Here is a 19,472-nt window from a genome sequence, read left to right on the forward strand (position 1 = left end):
GTTACCGAGAGTAAAAATAGGCGGTCTTAGTGATGGTTTGAATATATGGTTGGGGCTTATCTCAGGTTAAATCTGAAATCAAGGTTGCAGACAGTCTGGTTGAGCCTCAGACAGTTGCCAGGGAGACGGATGGAGTCGGTAGCTAAGGAACGGAGTTTGCAGTGAGGACTGAAGAAAATGGCATCAATCTTCCCAATACTTAATTGGAGAAAATTTCTGCTTATTAAGTACTGGATGTCAGTTAAGTAGTCTGATAATTTAGTGACAGCTGAGGGGTCGATAACCGTGGTGGTGAGGTAGAGCTGTTTGTCATCAGCGTACATGTAAAAACACATGCTGTGTTTTCAGATGATGTTGCCAAGGCGCAGCATGTAGATGAGAAACAGGAAGAGACTAAGAATCAATCCTTGGGGGCACCAGAGATAACGGTACAGGAGCAGTAAGAGTAGCGATTGCAGGTGATACTCCAACTATGATGAGTCATCAAGTCATTACGGCACAGAAGGAGGCCATTCGGCCCATCGAGTCCATGCTGGCTCTCCCTGCAGCAATCCAGTTAGTCCCACTCCCCCGCTTGATCCCTTTTGCCCTGCAAGTTGATTTCAAGTGCCCATCCAATTTCCTTTTGAAATCACTGATTGTCTCTGCTTTTACCACCCTTGAGGGCAGCGAGTTCCAGGTCATTACCACCCATTGCATAAGAATGTTCTTCCTCATATTCCCTTGAAACTCTTGCCCAAAACCTTCAATCCTTGTCCCCTAGTCCTCGTACCATTAGTTAATGGGAACAGTTTTTCCTTGTCTAACTTATCTATGCCTTTCATAAGCCTGTACACCTCTATTAAATTGCCTCTCAATCTCCTTTGCTCTTAATGGGAACAACCCAAGCTTTTCCATACTTACCTTGAAACTAAAATCCCCCATCCCTGCAATGATTCTGGTAAATCTCCTCTGCACCCTCACATCCTTCCCAAGATGTGCTTACCAGAACTGGACACAATACTACTGTTGGGGCCAAACCAGAGCTTTATAAAGGTTCAGCATGACTTCCTTGTTTTTTTACTCAATGCCTCTATTAATGAAACCCAAAACCCCATATCCTTTGCTAACCACTCTCTCAATATGTCCTGCCATCTTCAAGGATCGATGCACATGCACCCACAAGTCATTCTGTTCCCGCACTCTTTAGAACAGTGCCATTATTGCCTCTCCTTATTTCTTCTGCCAAAATGCATCACCTCACACTTGTCAGTGTTAAATTACATCTGTCACCTGTCTGCCCATTCTGCTAGCCTATCTATATCTTGTTGCAAGCAGTTCATATCATTCTCACTGTTTGCCACACCTCCAAGTTTGGTTTCATCAGCAAATTCTGAGATTCTACTCTGTATTCCAAGATCCAAATCATTTATATATAGCAAAAAAAAAACAGTGGTCCCAGCACTGACCCTTGGGCAACATTGTCTACCATCCTCCAGTCTGAAAAACAACCATTTACTCTGACTCACTATTTTCTGTCCTAAGACAAATTTTTATCCAATTGGACACTGATCCTCCTATTCCATGAGCCTTAATTTTGTTAACCAACCTTTTGTGGTACCTTATCAAACGCTTTCTTAAAATCCAAATAAACAACATCTGCCGTACTCCTTTCATCAACCTTCTCTGTTACTTCATCAAAAAATTCAATTAGTCAAGTATGATCTCCCTTTTGAGAAAAATATGAAACCAGGGGAGTGTATAGCCACCCAGCTGGACAATGTTGGAGAGGTGTTGGAGGTAGATGATGTGGTCAGTTGTGATAGGTTCAGAATCATGAGGAACAAAATTTTACCTTTGTCACAGTCACATAGAATGGCAGTTGTGACTTTGATAAGAGCTGTTTCAGCACTGCGGTGGGGCAGAAATCTAATTGGAGGAATTCAAACATGGAGTTCAGGGAAAGATGGGCACGGATTTGGGAGGCGACAAAACACTCAAGAACTTTGGAGAGGAAAGGGAGGTTAGGGATGGGACAGTAGCTTACAAGTTGGCTCAAGGGTTGTTTTTTTTTTTGGAGAAGTGTGATGGCAGATTTGAAAAATAAACAGTACCTGGAGAGAGAGAATATTTAACAATATGAGCTAACATAGGGACCAGGAAGGGAAGTTGGGTGGTCAGCAAGGTTAGTGTGAATAGGGTTGAAGGAGCAGGTGATGTGTCTCATAGACAAGATGAGCTCAGAATGGGCAAGAAGGGACATGGGAGAAAAATTAGAGAACAATGGAAGTTCAGAGTTAGCGAGACAGGAACTTTAGAGGAGGTTTGGCCAGGTGGGGTAAGGCAATTGATGGCCTCAATCTTAGTGACAAGGAGGTCCATGAGCTCCTCATACTTACTGTTGGAGGTGAGAATGATAGAGATGGGGAGAGGGCTTTAAGAAGACAGATTACAGTAGAGAAAAGAAGCCGGGGGTTATCTTTGTATTCCATAAGCATCCTGGAATAGTGAGCAGTTTTAGCAGACGAGAGTAGAATCCAATAGTGCTTTAAGTGATCCAGCCTGATCTGAGGTGAATGGCAAAACCTGTTGTCAGCAATATCCATTCAAGTCTCCATCTCTTGGCCTTAAGGGAGCAGAGATGAAGGCCGTAACTGGGGAAATGGCCAGTGTGAGAGAAACTAATGGTTTTAGTGGAGACTATCACATGTGGAGTTGAGGATGGGGTTGAGCAAATCAGTAGCTGCATAAATGTCATCATGAACAGAGGGCCAAAGTTTAGGCAGTTGGAATTTTGAAAGTGCAGTTTTAAGTGAATTGGGGAATTTTCTTTTTCCGGGGCAGACACAGAAGGAAGTAGTGTTGGGACAGAAAAGGGGGAAATGGGTGGAGAGTGATACAAGGGAGTGATAAGAGATGGTCTTGTCTGTGATTGACAAGATGGGAGTAGCAAGACCCCGTGAGATGGCAAGTTCAAGGGGGTGGTTGTCAATATGGGTTGGCAAGTTTACATGGAGGAAAGATTAAGGAAGAAAAAGAGGGCAGAAAATTAATAGGAGAGAGAGCATGATGAATTGAGATGGACGTTAAAATCACCGAAGCTGAGAAGTTGCTCAGTGCAGAAGCTGAGGGAGGAAAGCAGTGAAGATAGTTTGGTGAGAAAACTTTTATGGTGCTTGGGTGGATGGCAGAGAACAAAGATTTTAAATAAGAGATGAGGGGAGTGGAACAAGGTGAGAATCTCATTGGAGGAGAAAGTGCCAGAGGAGTATAGGTACAGGGCAAGGTGTGATTTGGTGATAAGAGCCATACTGATACCGTGACAGTATTGGCAGTGAAAGTGGTGGAAGCTATAGCCAGGCGGGAAGGCTCCCTCAACCATACTTCCAACAAGGCTATGATATCGATGTAAATGTCCAGTGAGTTCATGGATGAAAAGGGCCTTGTTCACAAGCAAACGGACATTTTGGAGGGAGTTGCAGACAGAGGCGGCAAGAGCTGTTCTGCTGGCAGAGTCCACAGGGTCAGCACAGGGAGGAGTGTGTTGGACAGGAAGGGGATTGGCAAGATTGCAACCCAGCTAATAACATATCTTTTAGCAAAAAAATCAATGCCACTTGATGATGGATGTTATTAATTCGATTGCCTCAATTAGTGTGCAAGTGGAAAACATCCACCTTCAAACCATTACTTTCTTGTGCAGAGCAAATGACAGAATTGAATTAATATTACTTGCTGGGCATGAATACTATGTTCAATGTATAAAAACACATGGTTGGATCAGAGTTTCCCTTATCATTAGGACTGACATCAGATAGCTGCTGCAAGTGGTCTTATTATGCAGGTGGCCTTTGAAGACATTGTAGTAAAAATATTTGCTAGAAACCGTCAGTCAGTCATTCATTGCTTTAAAACATAATTATCAAAATCGAATAATTAAACAAATTATACATTTACACTTACTGCAGTATTTTTCTATAAATAAGAGCTGGAGGATAACTGATGCTTTGACTTCTGATTTCAATTCATTAACCCACTTAATGAATAGTCAAAAAAGTATAAAGGAAAAATGTTAGTTCAAAATATCCTGTTGAGAAGCGATAACCCCAAGCAAAGCATTGTTACATACTCTGCAGCACTCCGATAAATCCGTACTCTCTCTGATGATTCTTGGTTAACTGCGACAACGAGGTCACTCCTACTGCCCAGCAACTAAAATAACAACAAAGACTGAATTTAGTTTGTAGACCTTCAATCTTGTATCAATACTAGTCAGCCAACCTCATGCACTATAAAATGATCATGTGCTGTTCAATGTTGCCAGATTACTTTCCAATTGGTATACAAAGTTACTTGAGATTTTTTACTTGTTGAACCAAATCTAAGTTTTAATCTTCTGTTCATATTATCTCAAAGATGTACCATTTTGGGTTTGATACTCAAGAACTGCTCAGCTACTGCCAGTGATGAATTCATCATTCAGCAGCTCTTATAGATTAGTGATATTCAGAATCTCTTTCGGACGTGGTTGCTGATCAGGAGACAGCAATATCTGGATGCCATTGATTTTTAAATTAGCTGTATTTGCTGATAAATCTCAGCACCAAAAAGCAGGTCGATCACCTCTAATTCTATGAAAATTTAGAATAGATTAATAGATATAGGAGTGCAGAATGTTAAATTCAAATCATAAAATCAAATACCATCACTACTACATAAACTCATATTCCATATGTAAAATCCATATTTTTTCAACGTAAAGATTTTATTAAGTTTTTGCTCAGGATATGTGAAATTCTAAAAGTGCTATGTAGTTTAAATTACTGAAGTCCTACAAAATTAAATGAAAATAGAAGTCAAAGCAAATTGCATTAAAAAAACTTTTAAGTTAGGTCATAAAGGTGTAAAGCTACAAAGTTTTTGAAAATATTTAGAACATTACTACAAAACCTGTGGTGTTTCACTGCACGTGTCTTCTGTCAACATAAAGAATTTGGTGATAAATTCCTCCTCTGCAATACATATGGGCTCCAGTTCTGCTAAAACTTGGTCTATGATCTAAAAACAGAAGGAGAAAATGACAGTAATAAAACAAAACACAATTAAGCTACATATTTTCACAATAATCATATATTTTGAGATAACTGGTTAAAGGAGACCTGCTACTGATGTCCTTAACTTCTTTGGGATGTAAAACAACCTTTGAATTCAAAATGACATTCACCATGCAAATGGAATGATAAAATTGAATTCATATTAGGACTGACACATTGAACATATATTCAGTGTTAAAAATAAATGACTTTGGATTTTCCCTTTAAAGTAGTTACAAAGAGACCAGACCAGGTAGGGATGGCAAGTTTCCTTCCCTGAAAAATATTAGTGAACCAGTTGTTATATAAAAAGCAGTTTTCAGTGCAATTTTACTGGTGCCAGCGCACAAATGACCTGATTTACTGAATTCAATTTCACGAATAGTCCTGGAGGGATTTGAATTTGACTCTATTTGTTACTAGTGCAGTAGCATCATGACTACACTACTGTAACCTGTTTGTGTTTATATCTATATGAACAAAATAGAGTACTGAGATGAAACAAATGATACTTCAGGTGCTACTTCATTACAGATGCAAATTTATTTTCCACAAAAAGAACTGAGCAAAGAGGTATTTTCTATTTGACCTTAGGTCTCAGGATGGCCCTGTCAGCCTTTTATTGACCTCAAGATGGGAGAGCAATTAGACCATGTGGCCTTGAAAGAACAAACAGTTGTTGCTTCGCAATGGAATAATAAATTGTGTTCCATATTATGTTTTTAGGCTTATAAATCAGCGTCTCTTTACAGTGAGCAATGCAGACCAAAACTCCACTAGGTCAGCAGCATAGGAGGGATGTAAACATGGAAGATAAGTTGAATGGATCAGAAGAGTAATTTAGCAGTCTTGAAGCCATTTTATGCCTTTTTTCTTCCCTCCTTGCACTTGTTTTACATGAGTACTACTACCAGAAAGGTTGCAGGCATGTCAGGCTGGACAGGAGGTGTTCTATGCCCACCTAAGGGCACCTGCACATCTGTAGCCACAACCAAAGGGTATCTGCAGCTGTAGACAAAGGCAATCAGCTCCAACTGTGAAAGCAGGTTGTGACAGAAAGCCTGATGTTAAAACTGCATATGAAGGCCTGGCTAGTCATTATGCTAGATGCTTATTCAGAAGCACTGATCAAAGAATGTTATTCTTTATATGGTACGGTAGGAAATAAGTCCTGCAAGGGCAGTGATCAGCAGAACAGCCTGGCTGGCTACACCTGGAAAAATATCACCAACCATATTTTCAAGCATTGTGGCACCTACCTCTGCGGAAAGGTTAAAAAGGTCTAGGTCAAAGAGCTGTTAGCAGAATTGTCATCTGCTGTAAAGATACCTGTTGCTAACATGTACCATAAGACTGGCACAAATCAGTGACAAAGCCAGTTGGCTGTGACCTAAAGCCTGCACATTGGATTTCCTTTATCTTTTGGTTGTTATCTCTTAAGCCCAGGCACCTTTCGCATTTTCAAAGGTTGAGATGCTTTTTGATGCCATTCTAAAGGCTTTCCGTTTTTGTGTACCTCCATTGTGTTGCTTCCCTTTAACTGTCCCCGGCCCTTTAAATTTTGCTTGTACTGCAATTTGTCCTCACCAGCTCTGTGCTCCCTACATCTGCCCAAGTCAGCCTACTCCTAATCTGTAGCCTATTGATATATTTTTGACTATGATATAGTGCGGTATGCCATTAGTCAAAAGTTAACCCACACATAACCCATTTAAAAAGCAGTGAAGAAACATACCGGTACAATAAAACTTAGATTTTTCACTGAGATTGGGCCATACCTGCATACAAAATGTAGAAATGCTCCATTCTTTGTCCTGTTCATCCTTAGCCTTGACAATTACACACAAGTCGCAAATAGAGGGAAAAGACCAAAAACAGTTAAACTCAGCACTTTACAGATTAGTGGCTGTGAACAAATATACATACAGGTTTTTATTTGCTAATGATGGTATAAGATTAATTATCACAAGTTTTCATTAAAGTATGGAGGGAGTACTAGAAAATAAAATTTGAGGTCACTCTATGCAATTAGACAAATACATATTTTAGTAAAATTGTACATCTAGCATGTGATATGTCAATCTGATTTTTAATTAACTCACATTCTGCTTTCATAAAACTGTGACAAATTAGAGCTGAACAGGTTGACAGTCATACCAAACAAATGTGAGCAGACGTAGAAAGCTAAATTTCTAATGAAATAAACTACTAGGGATTAGTAAAACAGACAGCCCTGAGCAGCCAGTCGGGAGAACCTATTAATTTAGTAAAGGTAAAGGCGAGTCAATCAAATTTGTCAAATATATCAACCTTTTTTCATCAACTATTATTTTACTTTCAGCCTTCTGACTATATACTGAGTCATAGTCATTTGCGGTACAGAAGGAGGCCATTCGGCCCGAGTCCATGCCGGCTCTCCATGGAGCTATGCAGTCAGTCCCACTTCCCGACTCGATCCTCATCGCCCAGCAAGTCTATTTCTTCCAGGTGACCATCCAATTTCCTCTTGAAGCTAATGATGGCCTCCGCTTCCACTACCCTTCTGGGCAGCAAGTTCCAGGTCATTACCATCCATTGCATATAAAAGTGTTTCCTCACATTCCCCCTGCATCTTTGCCCAACTTTCAATCCATGTCCACTGGTCCTTGTACCATTTGTGAAGGAGAATAATTTTCCTTGTCTACCTTATCTAAGCCTGTCATAATCTTGTACATTCCTATTAAATCTCCCCTCAATCTCCTTTGCTCTAACGAGAACAAACCCTGCTTTTTAAGATTAGGGAAATGAATGCCTGGTTCAAGCCTGGTGTGGGAGAAGTGGGTTCCGGTGCATAGGGCACTGGCACCAGTACTGGGGAAAGTGGAGGTTGTAACATTGGGACGGACTTCACCTGAACCGTGCTGGGACCAGTGTTCTAGCGAGTCATATAACTAGGGAAGTAGAGAGGGCTTTAAACTAAATACAGGGAGGAAGGGATCATGTAGGGCAGACTGAGTGAATTAAAGGGAAATGACAAGGCAATAGATCAAGGTAGCAATAAAGGTAATGATCTGAGTATGGCAGGAAGGGACAGTGATTGAAAACTTAAGAGTGCACCAGCAGATAGGGCCAGAGTTTACAAAAACAGTATCACAGAGTCATTACAGTGGAGAAGGAGGCCATTTGGTCCATTGTGTCCGTACTGGCTCGCCGAAATAGCAATTCCCTCAGTTCCATTCCCCTGCCTTCTCCCCATTATCATGCACATTCGTCTTTTTCATATAACTGTCCCTTCTGAATGCTTCAATTGAACCTGCCTCCACCACATTCTTAGGCAGCGCATTCCAGATCTAACTACTTGCTGCCTAGGTTTATCATCATGTCACTTTTGCTTCTCTTAAAAAATACTTTAAATCTGTGCCCTCTCGTTCTCAATCCTTCCACGAGGGGGAATAGTTTCTATCATAACTGAAATTCCTCATGCCTGGAACCATTCTCGTGAATCTTTTCTGTACTCTCTCCGATACCCTCATGTCTTTCCTAAAGTGCGGTGCCCAGAACTGGATGTAATACTCCAGCTGAGGCTGAACTAGTGTCTTATACAAGTTCAACATAACTTCCCTGCTCTTGTACTCTATGCCCCTATTAATAAAGTCCAGGACATTGTATGCTTTACTGACCACTCTCTCAACCTGTCCTGCCACCTTCAATGACTTATGCACATATATACCCAGGTCCTTCAGCTCCTGCACCCCCGTTCGAATTGTACCCTTTATTCTATATCGTCTCTCCATGTTCTTCCTACCAAAATGAATCACTTCACATTTCTCTGCATTGAACCTCATCTGCCACCTGCCTGTCAATTCCACCAACTTGTCTATGTCCTTCTGAAGTTCTACACTATCCTCCTCACAGTTCATATCATCGCAAACTTTGAATTTGTGCCTTGTACACAAGGTCTAGGTCAGTAATATATATCAGGAAAAGCAAGGGTCCCAACACTGATCCCTGGGGAACTCCATTACAAACCTTCCTCCAGCCCAAAAAACATTAACCACTACTCTTTGTTTCCTGTCACTCAGCCAATTTCGCAAAGAAAAACTGAGTTAAGGGCTCTGTATCTGAATGCTTGCAGCATTCGCAATAACCAGATGACCGGTCAGCTCAAATAGAATTTCATATGTATGACCAGATAGCCATTACACAGATGTGGCTGCAAGGAATCCAAAGCTGGGACCTGAATATTCAAGGGTATGTGACATTCAGGATTAAAGAGGGCATTAGTACTGAAGTGAGAGATGACTTTAGTTCTAAAGATCAAGACGTAGAATCAGCTTGGATGGAACTAAGAAATGGCAAGGGGGAGAAAACATTGGTTGGAGTTGGTTACAGGCAGTGGTAATGTAAATCACAGTATAAATCAGGAAATTAGAGGTGCGTGAAACAAGGGTAATACAGTAATCATGGGGGATTTCAACCTACATATAGACTGGGTAAACTTTATTAATACTAATGTTGTGGCGGACAGATTCTTGGAATGTATGAGAGATGGTTTTCTACAGTAGTATGTTGAGGAACCAACTAGGGAACGGGCTATTTTAGATCTAGTATTGTGCAATGAAAAAGGGCTAAATAATAATCTTGTTGTAAAGGAGACTTCAGGAAAGAGTGACCATAATGATAGAATTTTGCATTAAGTTTGAAAGTGATGTAGTTCAATTAGACACTAGAGTCTTAAATCTAAGCAAAGGAAACTATGAAGGTATTAGGGCAAATTGGCTAGGGTGGATTGGGAAACTGTGTTAAAAGGTATGGGGGTAGGCAGGCAATGGCTAACATTTAAAGAACTAATACATAGTTTACAACAAAAATACATTAATGCACAAAAGCCCAGCAAGGAAAGTGCTCTAACCGTAGCTAACAAAAGAAATCAACGATTATATCAGAGCAAAAGAAGAGGCGTATAAAGTTGCCCAAAAAAAAAATGGTAAGCCTATAGACTGGGAGCATTTCAGAATTCTGCAAAGAAGGACCAAGAAAATGATTAAGAAAGGGAAAACAGAATATGACTGTAAACTAGCGAGAAACATAAAAACGGACTATAAAAGCTCCTACAGGTATGTGAAAAGGAAAAGATTAGCAAAGACAAATGTGGGTCCATTACAAGCGGACTCAGGAGAATTTATAGTGGGGAATAAGGAAATGGCAGAGAAACTAAACAAATACTTTGTGTCTGTCTTCACGGAGGAAAATACTAAAAACTTCCCAGAAATAATAGAGAATCAAGGGACCAGTGTAAACGAGGAACTGCAAGATATTAATATTAGTAAAAAAAAACTGGAGAAATTAGTGGGACTTGAAGTAGATAAATCTCCTGGGCCTGATGATCTACATCCCAGAGTGTTGAAAGAGGTGGCTGTAGAGATAGTAGATGCATTGGTGGTCATCTTTCAAAATTCTATAGATTCTAGAATGGTTCCTGCAGATTGGAAGGTGGCAAATGTAACTCCACTATTTAAGAAAGGAGGGAGAGAGAAAACAGGGAATGACAGACCTGCAAGCCTAACATCAGTCGTAGGGCAAATGCTAGAATCTATAATAAAGGATAATAGGGCGTTTAGAAAATAATGGTAGGATTGCGCAGAGTCAACATGGATTTATGAAAGGGATATCATGTTTGACAAACCTGTTGGAGCTTTAAGAGGATGTAACTAACGGAATAGATAAGAGGATATGGTACATTCAGATTTTCAGAAAGCTTTTGATAAGATCCCACACAAGAGGTTGGTAAACAAAATTGGGGGGAGTATACTGGAATGGATTGAGAACTGGCTAATGGACAGAAAACAGAGAGTAAGAATAAATGGGTCATTTTTGGATTGGCAGGCTGTGACTAGTGGGGTACTGCAAGGATCAGTGCATAGGCCCCAGCTATTTACAATCTATATCAATGATTTGGATTTGGGGATTAAATGTAATGTTTCAAAGTTTGCAGATGACACTAAACTAGGTGGAAGTGCCAGTTGTGAAGAGGATGCAAAAAGACGCTTCAAGGGGTTTTGCAGAGGCTAAGCGAGTGGGCAAAAATTTGGCAGATGGAATACAATGTGGAGAAACGTTAGATTATTCACTTTGGTAGGAAAAACAGAAATAGCATAGTTCTTAAATGGAGAGAAGTTGGGAAGTGTTGAATTTCAAAGGGACTTGGGTGACCTTGTTTACGAGTCACTGAAAGCTAACATGCAGGTACAGCAAGCAATTAAGGCAAATAGTATGTTGGCCTTCATTACAAGATTTGAGCATGTCAGTAAAGATGCCTTACTACAATTATATAGAGCTTTGGTGAGACCGCACCTGGAGTATTGTGCGCAGTTTTAGTCTCCTTACCTAAGGAAAGATATGCTTGCCATAGAGGGAGTGCAACGAATATTCACCAAACGAATTCCTGCGATGGAGGGATTGTCCTATGAGGAAAGATTAAATAGATCGGGTCTTAATTCTCTGGAGTTTAGAATGTTAGGTGATCTCATTCTAAACATACAAAATTCTTAGAGGGCTCAACAGGTTGATGCAGGAAGAATGGGGAAATCCAGAACTAAGGACACAGTCTCAGAAGAAGGGGCAGGCCATTTAGGACTGAGATGAGGAGAAATTTCTTCCCTCAGAGGGTGGTGAATCTTTGGAATTCTCTGCCCCAGAGGGTTGTGGAGGTTTAGTCGTTGAGTATGTTCAAGACTGAGATCAATAGATTTCTATATATTAAAAACATCAAGGGTTATGGCGTTGGCAAATGGTGTTGAAATAGAAAATCAGCCATGATCTCACTGAATGGCAGAGCAGGCTCGAAAGGCTGAATGGCCTACTCCTGCTCCTATTCCTTATGTTCTTTTCCAAACTAACCTTGTAACTAAAATCCCCCATCCCTGGAACCATTCTGGTAAACCTCCTTTGTACTGTCTCAAGGACCCTCACATCCTTCCTGAAGTGTGATGATCAGAACTGCGTGCAGTACTACAGTTGGACCTAACCAGAGCTTTATAAAGGTTCAGCATAACTTCCCTGCTTTTGTACTCAATGCCTCTATTTATGAAACCCAAAATCCCATATACTTTACCAACCATCCTCTCAATACGTCCTGCCCTCAAAGATTGATCTACATGCACCCACAGCTTCCCTGCACACTCTTTAGAATTGTGCCATTAAGTAAATATTGCCTCTCTCTATTCCTTCTGCCAAAATGCATCACCTTACACTTGTCAGTATGAAATTCCATCTACCACCTCTCTGCCCATTCTGCTAGCCTATGTCCTGCTGTGGTTCATATCATCCTCACTGTTTGCCGCACCTACAAGTTTGGTGTCGTCAGCAAATGTTGAGATTCTACTCTGTATTCCAAGATCCAAGTCATTTATATATAACAAAAAAAAGTGGTAACATGCACTGACCCTTGGGGAACACCATTTTCTACCATCCTCCAGTCTGAAAAGTTTTCTGTCCTTAAGCCAATTGGAAACTGACCCTCCTATTCCATGAGTCTCAGTTTTGTTAACACGCCTTTTATGTGGTAGCTTATCAAATGCTTTCTTAAAATCTATATAAACAAGATCCACCTCATTCCCTTCAACAACCTTCTGTTACTTCATCAAAAAAGTCAATTAGATTAGTCAAGCATGATTTGTCTTTTACAAATCCATGCTGGCTGTCCTTGAACCTCTCTAAGTGTCTGTTGATCTTTTCCCCGATTATTGTTTCTAAAACTTTACCCACCACTGATGTTAAGCTAACTGGCCTGTAGTTGCTAGGACTATCCCAATACCCTTTCTTGAATAGGGTGTTACATTTGCCATTCTCCAATCCTCTGGCAACTCCCCTGTATCCAGGGAAGATTGGAATATTATGGCAAGCCCTTCCGCTATCTCCATCCCACTTCCTGTAGCAACCTAGGATGCAAGCCATCTGGACCAGGTGGCTTATCTACCCTAAGCACAGACAGCCTTTATAGTGATTCTCCTCCTCAATTTTTATCCTATCCACTGCCTCTACTCTCTGATTCTACTGATATTTTGTCAGCCTTCATTGCCTTCGTGAACACTGATACAAAGTATTCATTAAGTATGTTAGCCTTGCCCTGCGCCACTAAGCATATATTACCCACTCTGTCCCTAATAGGCCTCACTCCTCCTCTAACTACACTCTTACCATTTACATGCTGGTAGAAGATCTTTGTTTTCCCATTTATGTTGACTGCCATTCTATTTTCATATTCTCTCTTTACCTGTCTTATTTTCCTCTTTACCTCTCCTCTCAACTTACTGTAAATGGCCTGGTTCTCACTTGATGAGTTCGCATGATATGCATCATACACCCTCTTTTTTGTTTCATCATCATTTCTAGCTCCCTCATCAACCAAGGAGCCCCGTTCTTGGTTCCCCTACCTTTCACCCTTGTTGGAATATTTCTAGCCTGTACCTGAATCACTGCTTCCTTAAAGATAACCCATTGTTCCTGTACAGCTCTTCCTGCCAGTCTTTGGTTCCATTCTACCCTGGCTAGACCCCTCGTCATTGTGTTGAAATTAGCCCTCTTCCAATCTAGACATTCTACCTTATTTTGTTCCTCGCTTTTCTACATTACTAGTCTAAACCTTATGATATGATGGATCACTCTTACCCAAGTGCTCTCCTACAGACACTTGGTCCACTTCATTTCCCAGCACCAGATCCAGCAATGCCTCTTTTTTAGTTGGGTTGAAAACATACTGATCAAGGAAGTTCTCCAGAACACATTTTGGAAATTCCTCCCCCTCCTTACCCTTTACTCTAAAATTTACCCAATTGATATTTGGGTAATTAATGTCTCCCAATATCACCACTCTAATTCTTGCACAACTCTGATTTCCCTACAGATTTGCTCCTCTATCTCTCTCACTATTTGGAGGCCTATAGAATATCCCTAGTGGTATGATCATACCCATTTTTCTCAACTCTAACCAAATGGATTCTGTCCTTGCCCCTTCAAGAAATTCCTCCCTTTCCAATGTCTTCCCTGATCAGACCTGCCACACCAGCTCCCTTTTTTCCTTCTCTACCTTTTCTTAACACTTTACAGCTTGAATACTACAATTTATAACATAAAATGGAGTAAATCTGCAAAAAAACGGTCAACATACCAAGAAATCGTGCAGCTCATATTGCAAATGGCCTCTCAGGTATTGTCAGCCTAAAGGCAGTTTTCAATCGTATGCTTTACATTGCATTTGCCATTTCAATGGCTCGCATTTTTTGGACACCATGATCACGATTCGTGTTGGCGCAGGCAGCACACAAACATCATGCTGCCTCCTAATTTAAATGGTTTCAGCATACAGCTGAGCACAACCAGCACTGCAGACTAGCTTCACACTGAAAAGGGGGCCAAACATGTGTGTGGCTAGCAAGTGTTTCAGCTAGCCTGCATGTCTTAAATACAGCATGCCCCTCCTAAAGGGGAGCTGCACTTACCATACAGAAGCTGCTGCTGATTGTGGAGAATGTGGCTAGAAGGGGGAGCACACCAAATAGAGTAGCAGAGCAGAGAGAGGCCTCCCAGGTTCTCCAGTGCGGCACTGGAAGCATTTTACAAGAGGTGCAAAGGTGTATAAAGCTCATGTTTCTGCAGGGGGTCAGAGGGCACTCAAGGCAAACCCTCAAAAGGAAATGGGCGCACGTGACGAGGGAGGCCAATTCCCGAGTCTGGCCCCGAGGACCTGGCAGCAGTGATGCAAGAAGTTCCTGTGCTTCACACAGGTGGTCAAGGTAGAATCATACTAGAATCACAGACTGGTTACAGCACAGAAGGAGGCCATTCAGCCTGTTGTGTCTGAGCCAGTTCTCTGCAAGATCAATTTAACTAGTTCCACTCACCCGCCCTTCCCTGAAGCCCAGCAAATTTCTTTTCTCCTCAGGTGCTTTCCAATGCCCTTTTGAAGGCCATGATTGGATCTCCCTCCACCACCCTTTCAGGCATCGTATTCTAGATTGTAACCACACACTGTGTAAAAAAGTTTCACCTTATGGCGCTTTTGATTCTTTTACCAATCACTTTAATCTGTGTCCTTTGATTCTCAACCCTTCCGCTAATGGAAACAGTTTCTCTCTATCTACTCTGACTAGATCTTTCATGATTTTGAATACCTTTATCAAATCTCCACAACCTTTTATATGGACAGCAAGCCCAGCTTCCCCAATCTACTCTCATCCCTGGAACCATTCTCATAAATCTTTTCTGCACCCACTCTAAAGCGTTCACATTCTTCCTAAAGTGCAGAGCCCAGAATTAGGCACAACACTCTAGCTGAGGCTGAACCAGTGTTTTAGAGATTCATGATAACTTCTTTGCTTTTGTACTCTATGCCTCTATTTATAAAGCCCAGGATCCCATATGCCTTCTTAACCACTTTCTCAACCTTCCCTGCCAACTTCAATGATTTGTGCCAGATCTCCCTGTTCCTACATCTCCTTTAGAATTGTAGCCTTTGTTTTATACTGTCTTACCTCATTTTTCCGCCAAAAATGTGTCAGTTTCCACAGGGACAGCAGTGTGCACCATCTACAAGATGCACTGCAGCAATTCACCAAGGTTCCTCTGACAGCATCTTCCAAACCCATGATGTCTACCACCTAGAAGGACAAGGACAGCAGATGCATGGGAATACCACCACCTGTAAGTTCTCCAAGTCACACATCATCCTGACTTGGATCAAAATCCTGGAACTCCCTTCCTCACAGCACTGTGGGTGTACCTACACCACATGGACTGCAGTGGTTCAAGAAGGCAGCTCACTACCACCTTCTCACCGGCAATTAGGGATGGGCAATAAATGCTGGCCTAGCCAGCGACGCCCACATCCCATGAAAGAAGAAGGTTTGCCTTGAGTGGGATTAAGCTGGGTGGCCTGTTTTTCGGCCGGCGCAGACACAATGGGCCAAGTGGCCTCTTTCTGAACTGTAAACATTCTATGATTCGATGATTCTAACAAAAAACCCTTCTCGGCATTAAATTTCATCTGCCAGGTGTCCGCGCATTCCATCAGCCACTATGTCCTCTTGAAGTCTATCACAGTCCTCCTCATAGTTCACAATACTTCCAAGTTTTATGTCATTTGCAAACTTTGATATCGTGTCATGTATACACAAGCCTAGGTCATTAATGTAGCAAAAAAAGCAGTAGTCCTAGTATTGACCCCTGGGGAACGCCACTGTACAGCTTCCTGCTGTCTGAAAAACAATTGTTCACCACTACTCTGTTTCCTGTCACTCTTTGTATCCATGCTGCCTTTGCTCCTTTTATTCCCTGGGCTTCAGATTTGCTGACAAGCCTATTATATGGTATGTTATGATCAGGTGAGGAGGGGGTTGAACGGTTCTCCTCTTTTCCCTCCCCTTGTTTGACCGCAATAGGTTTACTCCTTTTTTTGAAAAGGAGATACTTGCCAATTCAGTGAGTGTTTAACTGTTTACATGCTGTGTCATAAAAGAACCAAACAGGTTTTCTTGATGTTAACAAAGAAAGAGGTTAGTTTTATAAAATAAAAGCAAAATACTGCAGATGCTGGAAATCTGAAATAAAAATAAGAAATGCTGGAAATACTCAGCAGGTCTGGCAGCATCTGTGGAGACAGAAGCAGAGTTAACATTTCAGGTCAGTGACCCTTCTTCAGAACTCATGTTTAGTTTTAGAAGAGGTTAGTTTTATTGTACTTAAACCAAAGTAAAATAACAAAATATGCTCTGACTTACACACAAACACACACACAAAACTTCCCCCCGCCCCCAAAGTTCACACAAGCACACAAATAATTAAAGAGTGAGGGGGATGGACAGATTGGTCAAGTTAGAGTCCAGAGAAATAAAAGGGATATACAGTTTGTGGAGGTTGGTGACTTAGCTGGCTTTAGGCTGAATTCAGCGGTCATGCGACTTTCCTTTGGTGGTCCCGATGCTTCTGATTTGAAGATGGGGACGGCTGATTTGGCTGTTCTCCTGCAGACAGTAATGCGGGGTTGATTTCCTTCAAGGAGTCTCTGCACTGTAAACCTAATTTAGACCTTATTGCATTCCCTCTTAGCCTGACCCCACCTAACACCTTACTATTCTCACTCTCGTGTTATATGTCTCTCCCAATCCCTCATGCACCTTTCTAATGCTATATCTTGGTACCCATCCTTCTGTCAAGTTAGTTTAAACTCTCACTAGCAAGCTGCCCTGCAAGGACATTGGTCCCGGTTCTGTTTAGGTACAACCCGTCCGGCTTGTACAGATCCCACTGCCCCCAAAACCAGTCCCAATGCCCTGAATCTAAAGCCCTCCCTCCTCCACCATCTCTCCAGCCACACATTCATCTGCTCTATCCTTCGGTTGCTATACTCACTAGCACGTGGAACTGGGAGCAATCCAGAGATTATTACCTTTGAACCGGTTAGTCTCTTTCCTAGCTCCCTAAAATTTGCCTGCAGGACCTTATCCTTCTTTCTACTATGTACTATTCTCTGCTCCAGAGGGCTGTGGAGGCTCAGTCATTCAGCATATTCAAGACATAGATCGACAGACTTCTGGATATTAAAGATATCAAGGGATAGGAAGATAGTGTGGGAAAATGGTATTGAGGCAAAAGATCAGCCATGATCTAATTGAATGGCAGAGCAGGCTCGAGGGGCCGAATGGCGTAGAACACATGAACATAAAAAAATAAGAGCAGGAGTAGACCACATGGCCCATCAAGCCTGCTCCGCCATTCGATACCATCATGGCTACTCTTAGGCTTCAACTCCACTTTCCCACCCACTTCCATATCCCTGGATTCCCTTAGAGACCAAAATATGTCTATCCCAGTATTAAATGTATTCAACGATAAAGCATCCACAACCCTCTGGGGTAGAAAATTCCAAAGAGTCATAAATCTTTGAGTGACGTAATTGCTCCTCATCTCAGTCCTAAATGACCAGTCCCTCATCCTGAGATGGTGCCCCCTTGTTTTAGATTGCCCGACCAATGGAAACAATCTCAGTATCTACCCTATCGCCTCTCATTTTTCTAAATACCAGAGAGTAACAGAGGTTATTGTTAAGCAAGTGCCGCTTGATAGAGCCTTCGACAATACCTTCCATCACTTTACTGATGACTGAAAGTGGACTGATGGGGCAGTAATTGGTCGGGTTGTATTTGTTCTGCTTTTTGTGAACAGGACATACCTGGGCAACCTTCTACGTTGCTGGGTAGATGCCAGTGTTGTAGCTGTACTGGAAGAGCTTGGCTCGGGGCGTGGCTAGTTCTGGAGCACATGTTAGGTCCCATAGCCTTTGCAGTATCCAGTGCCTTCAGTCGTTTCTTGATATCACGTGGAGTGAATCGAATTGGCTGAAGACCGGCCTCTGATGCTGGGGACTTCAGGAAGAAGCAGAGATGGATCATCCAACTGGCACTTCTGTCTAAAGATTGTTGCAAATGCTTCAGCCTTATCTTTTGCACTGATGTGCTGGGTTTCCCCATCATTCAGGATGGGGATATTTGTGGAGCCAGCTCCTCCTGTCAGCTGTTTAATTGTCCACCACATTCACAACTGAATGTGGCAGGATTGCAGAGCTTGGATGTGATCCATTGGTTGTGAGATCGTCTAGCTCTGTCTATCGCACGCTGCTTTGACTGTTTGGCATGCAAGTATTCCTGGGTTGTAGTCTCACCAGGTTGACACTTCATTTTGAGGTATGCCTGGTGCTGCTCCTGGCAACCCCTCCTGCACTCTTCATTGAACCAGGGTCGATCCCTAGCTTGATGGTAATGGCACAGTGGGGGATATGCCAGGCCATGAGGTTACAGATTGTAGCTGAATACAATTCTGCTGCTGCTGATGGCCCACAGCACCTCATGGATGCCCAGTTTTGCATTGCTAGATCTGTTCTAAATCTATCCCATTTAGCATGGTGGTAGTGCCTCACAACACAATGGAGGGTATTCTCAATGTGAAGATGGGACTTGGTCTCCACAAGGACTGTGTAGTAGTCACTCCTACCAATACTGTCATGGACAGATGCATCTTCTGAAAATCACAGAACTCTCTCCTTCTGGACCTTGGCATCTATTGGGAAGATAAACTGGTTTACGCTGGCAAAGTGAGCATTGATGACTCACTTGATGCAGCTGTACACTTTAGACTAAGAGATGTGGATGATGTTCCTGTAGAAGCCTGGAAACAGCACGAGGTTTAAGGGTGGTGATTTTGACATTCACTGGTAAAGTATGACCTCCTGGTCCAGAAGGCAGGTGATCTTGCATAGATGAGCAACACCCTGCTTGGTAAAGCGCAGCCTTCTGATGCAGTATTCCTCAGAGATATCCAGGAAACTGACACTTGGCCTACGGATCCCATGGGTTGGGTTTGGCCTTC

The 19,472-nt window shown here is 42.0% G+C and overlaps 1 protein-coding gene across 6 annotated transcripts in view; it reads right to left on the minus strand.

Annotated features, from left to right (window-relative positions):
- LOC137377672 (exocyst complex component 1-like) overlaps positions 1 to 19,472 on the minus strand; it is a 167,879-nt gene that overhangs the window by 49,601 nt on the left and 98,806 nt on the right. For all 6 annotated transcript variants that reach the window (XR_010976458.1, XR_010976457.1, XR_010976456.1 and 3 more), the window contains 3 exons: positions 6,851 to 6,901; positions 4,930 to 5,037; positions 4,109 to 4,191 (listed from right to left, as the gene is read on the minus strand). Coding sequence is in view for 3 of the 6 variants with exons in the window: in XM_068047582.1 (XP_067903683.1) it covers positions 4,109 to 4,191; positions 4,930 to 5,037; positions 6,851 to 6,901 (242 nt within the window). In the remaining 3 variants the exon portion in view is untranslated. The remainder of the gene's footprint in view (positions 1 to 4,108; positions 4,192 to 4,929; positions 5,038 to 6,850; positions 6,902 to 19,472) is intronic.

Source organism: Heterodontus francisci, chromosome 15 (genome assembly GCF_036365525.1).
Source record: "Heterodontus francisci isolate sHetFra1 chromosome 15, sHetFra1.hap1, whole genome shotgun sequence".
NCBI classification, from domain to species: domain Eukaryota; kingdom Metazoa; phylum Chordata; class Chondrichthyes; order Heterodontiformes; family Heterodontidae; genus Heterodontus; species Heterodontus francisci.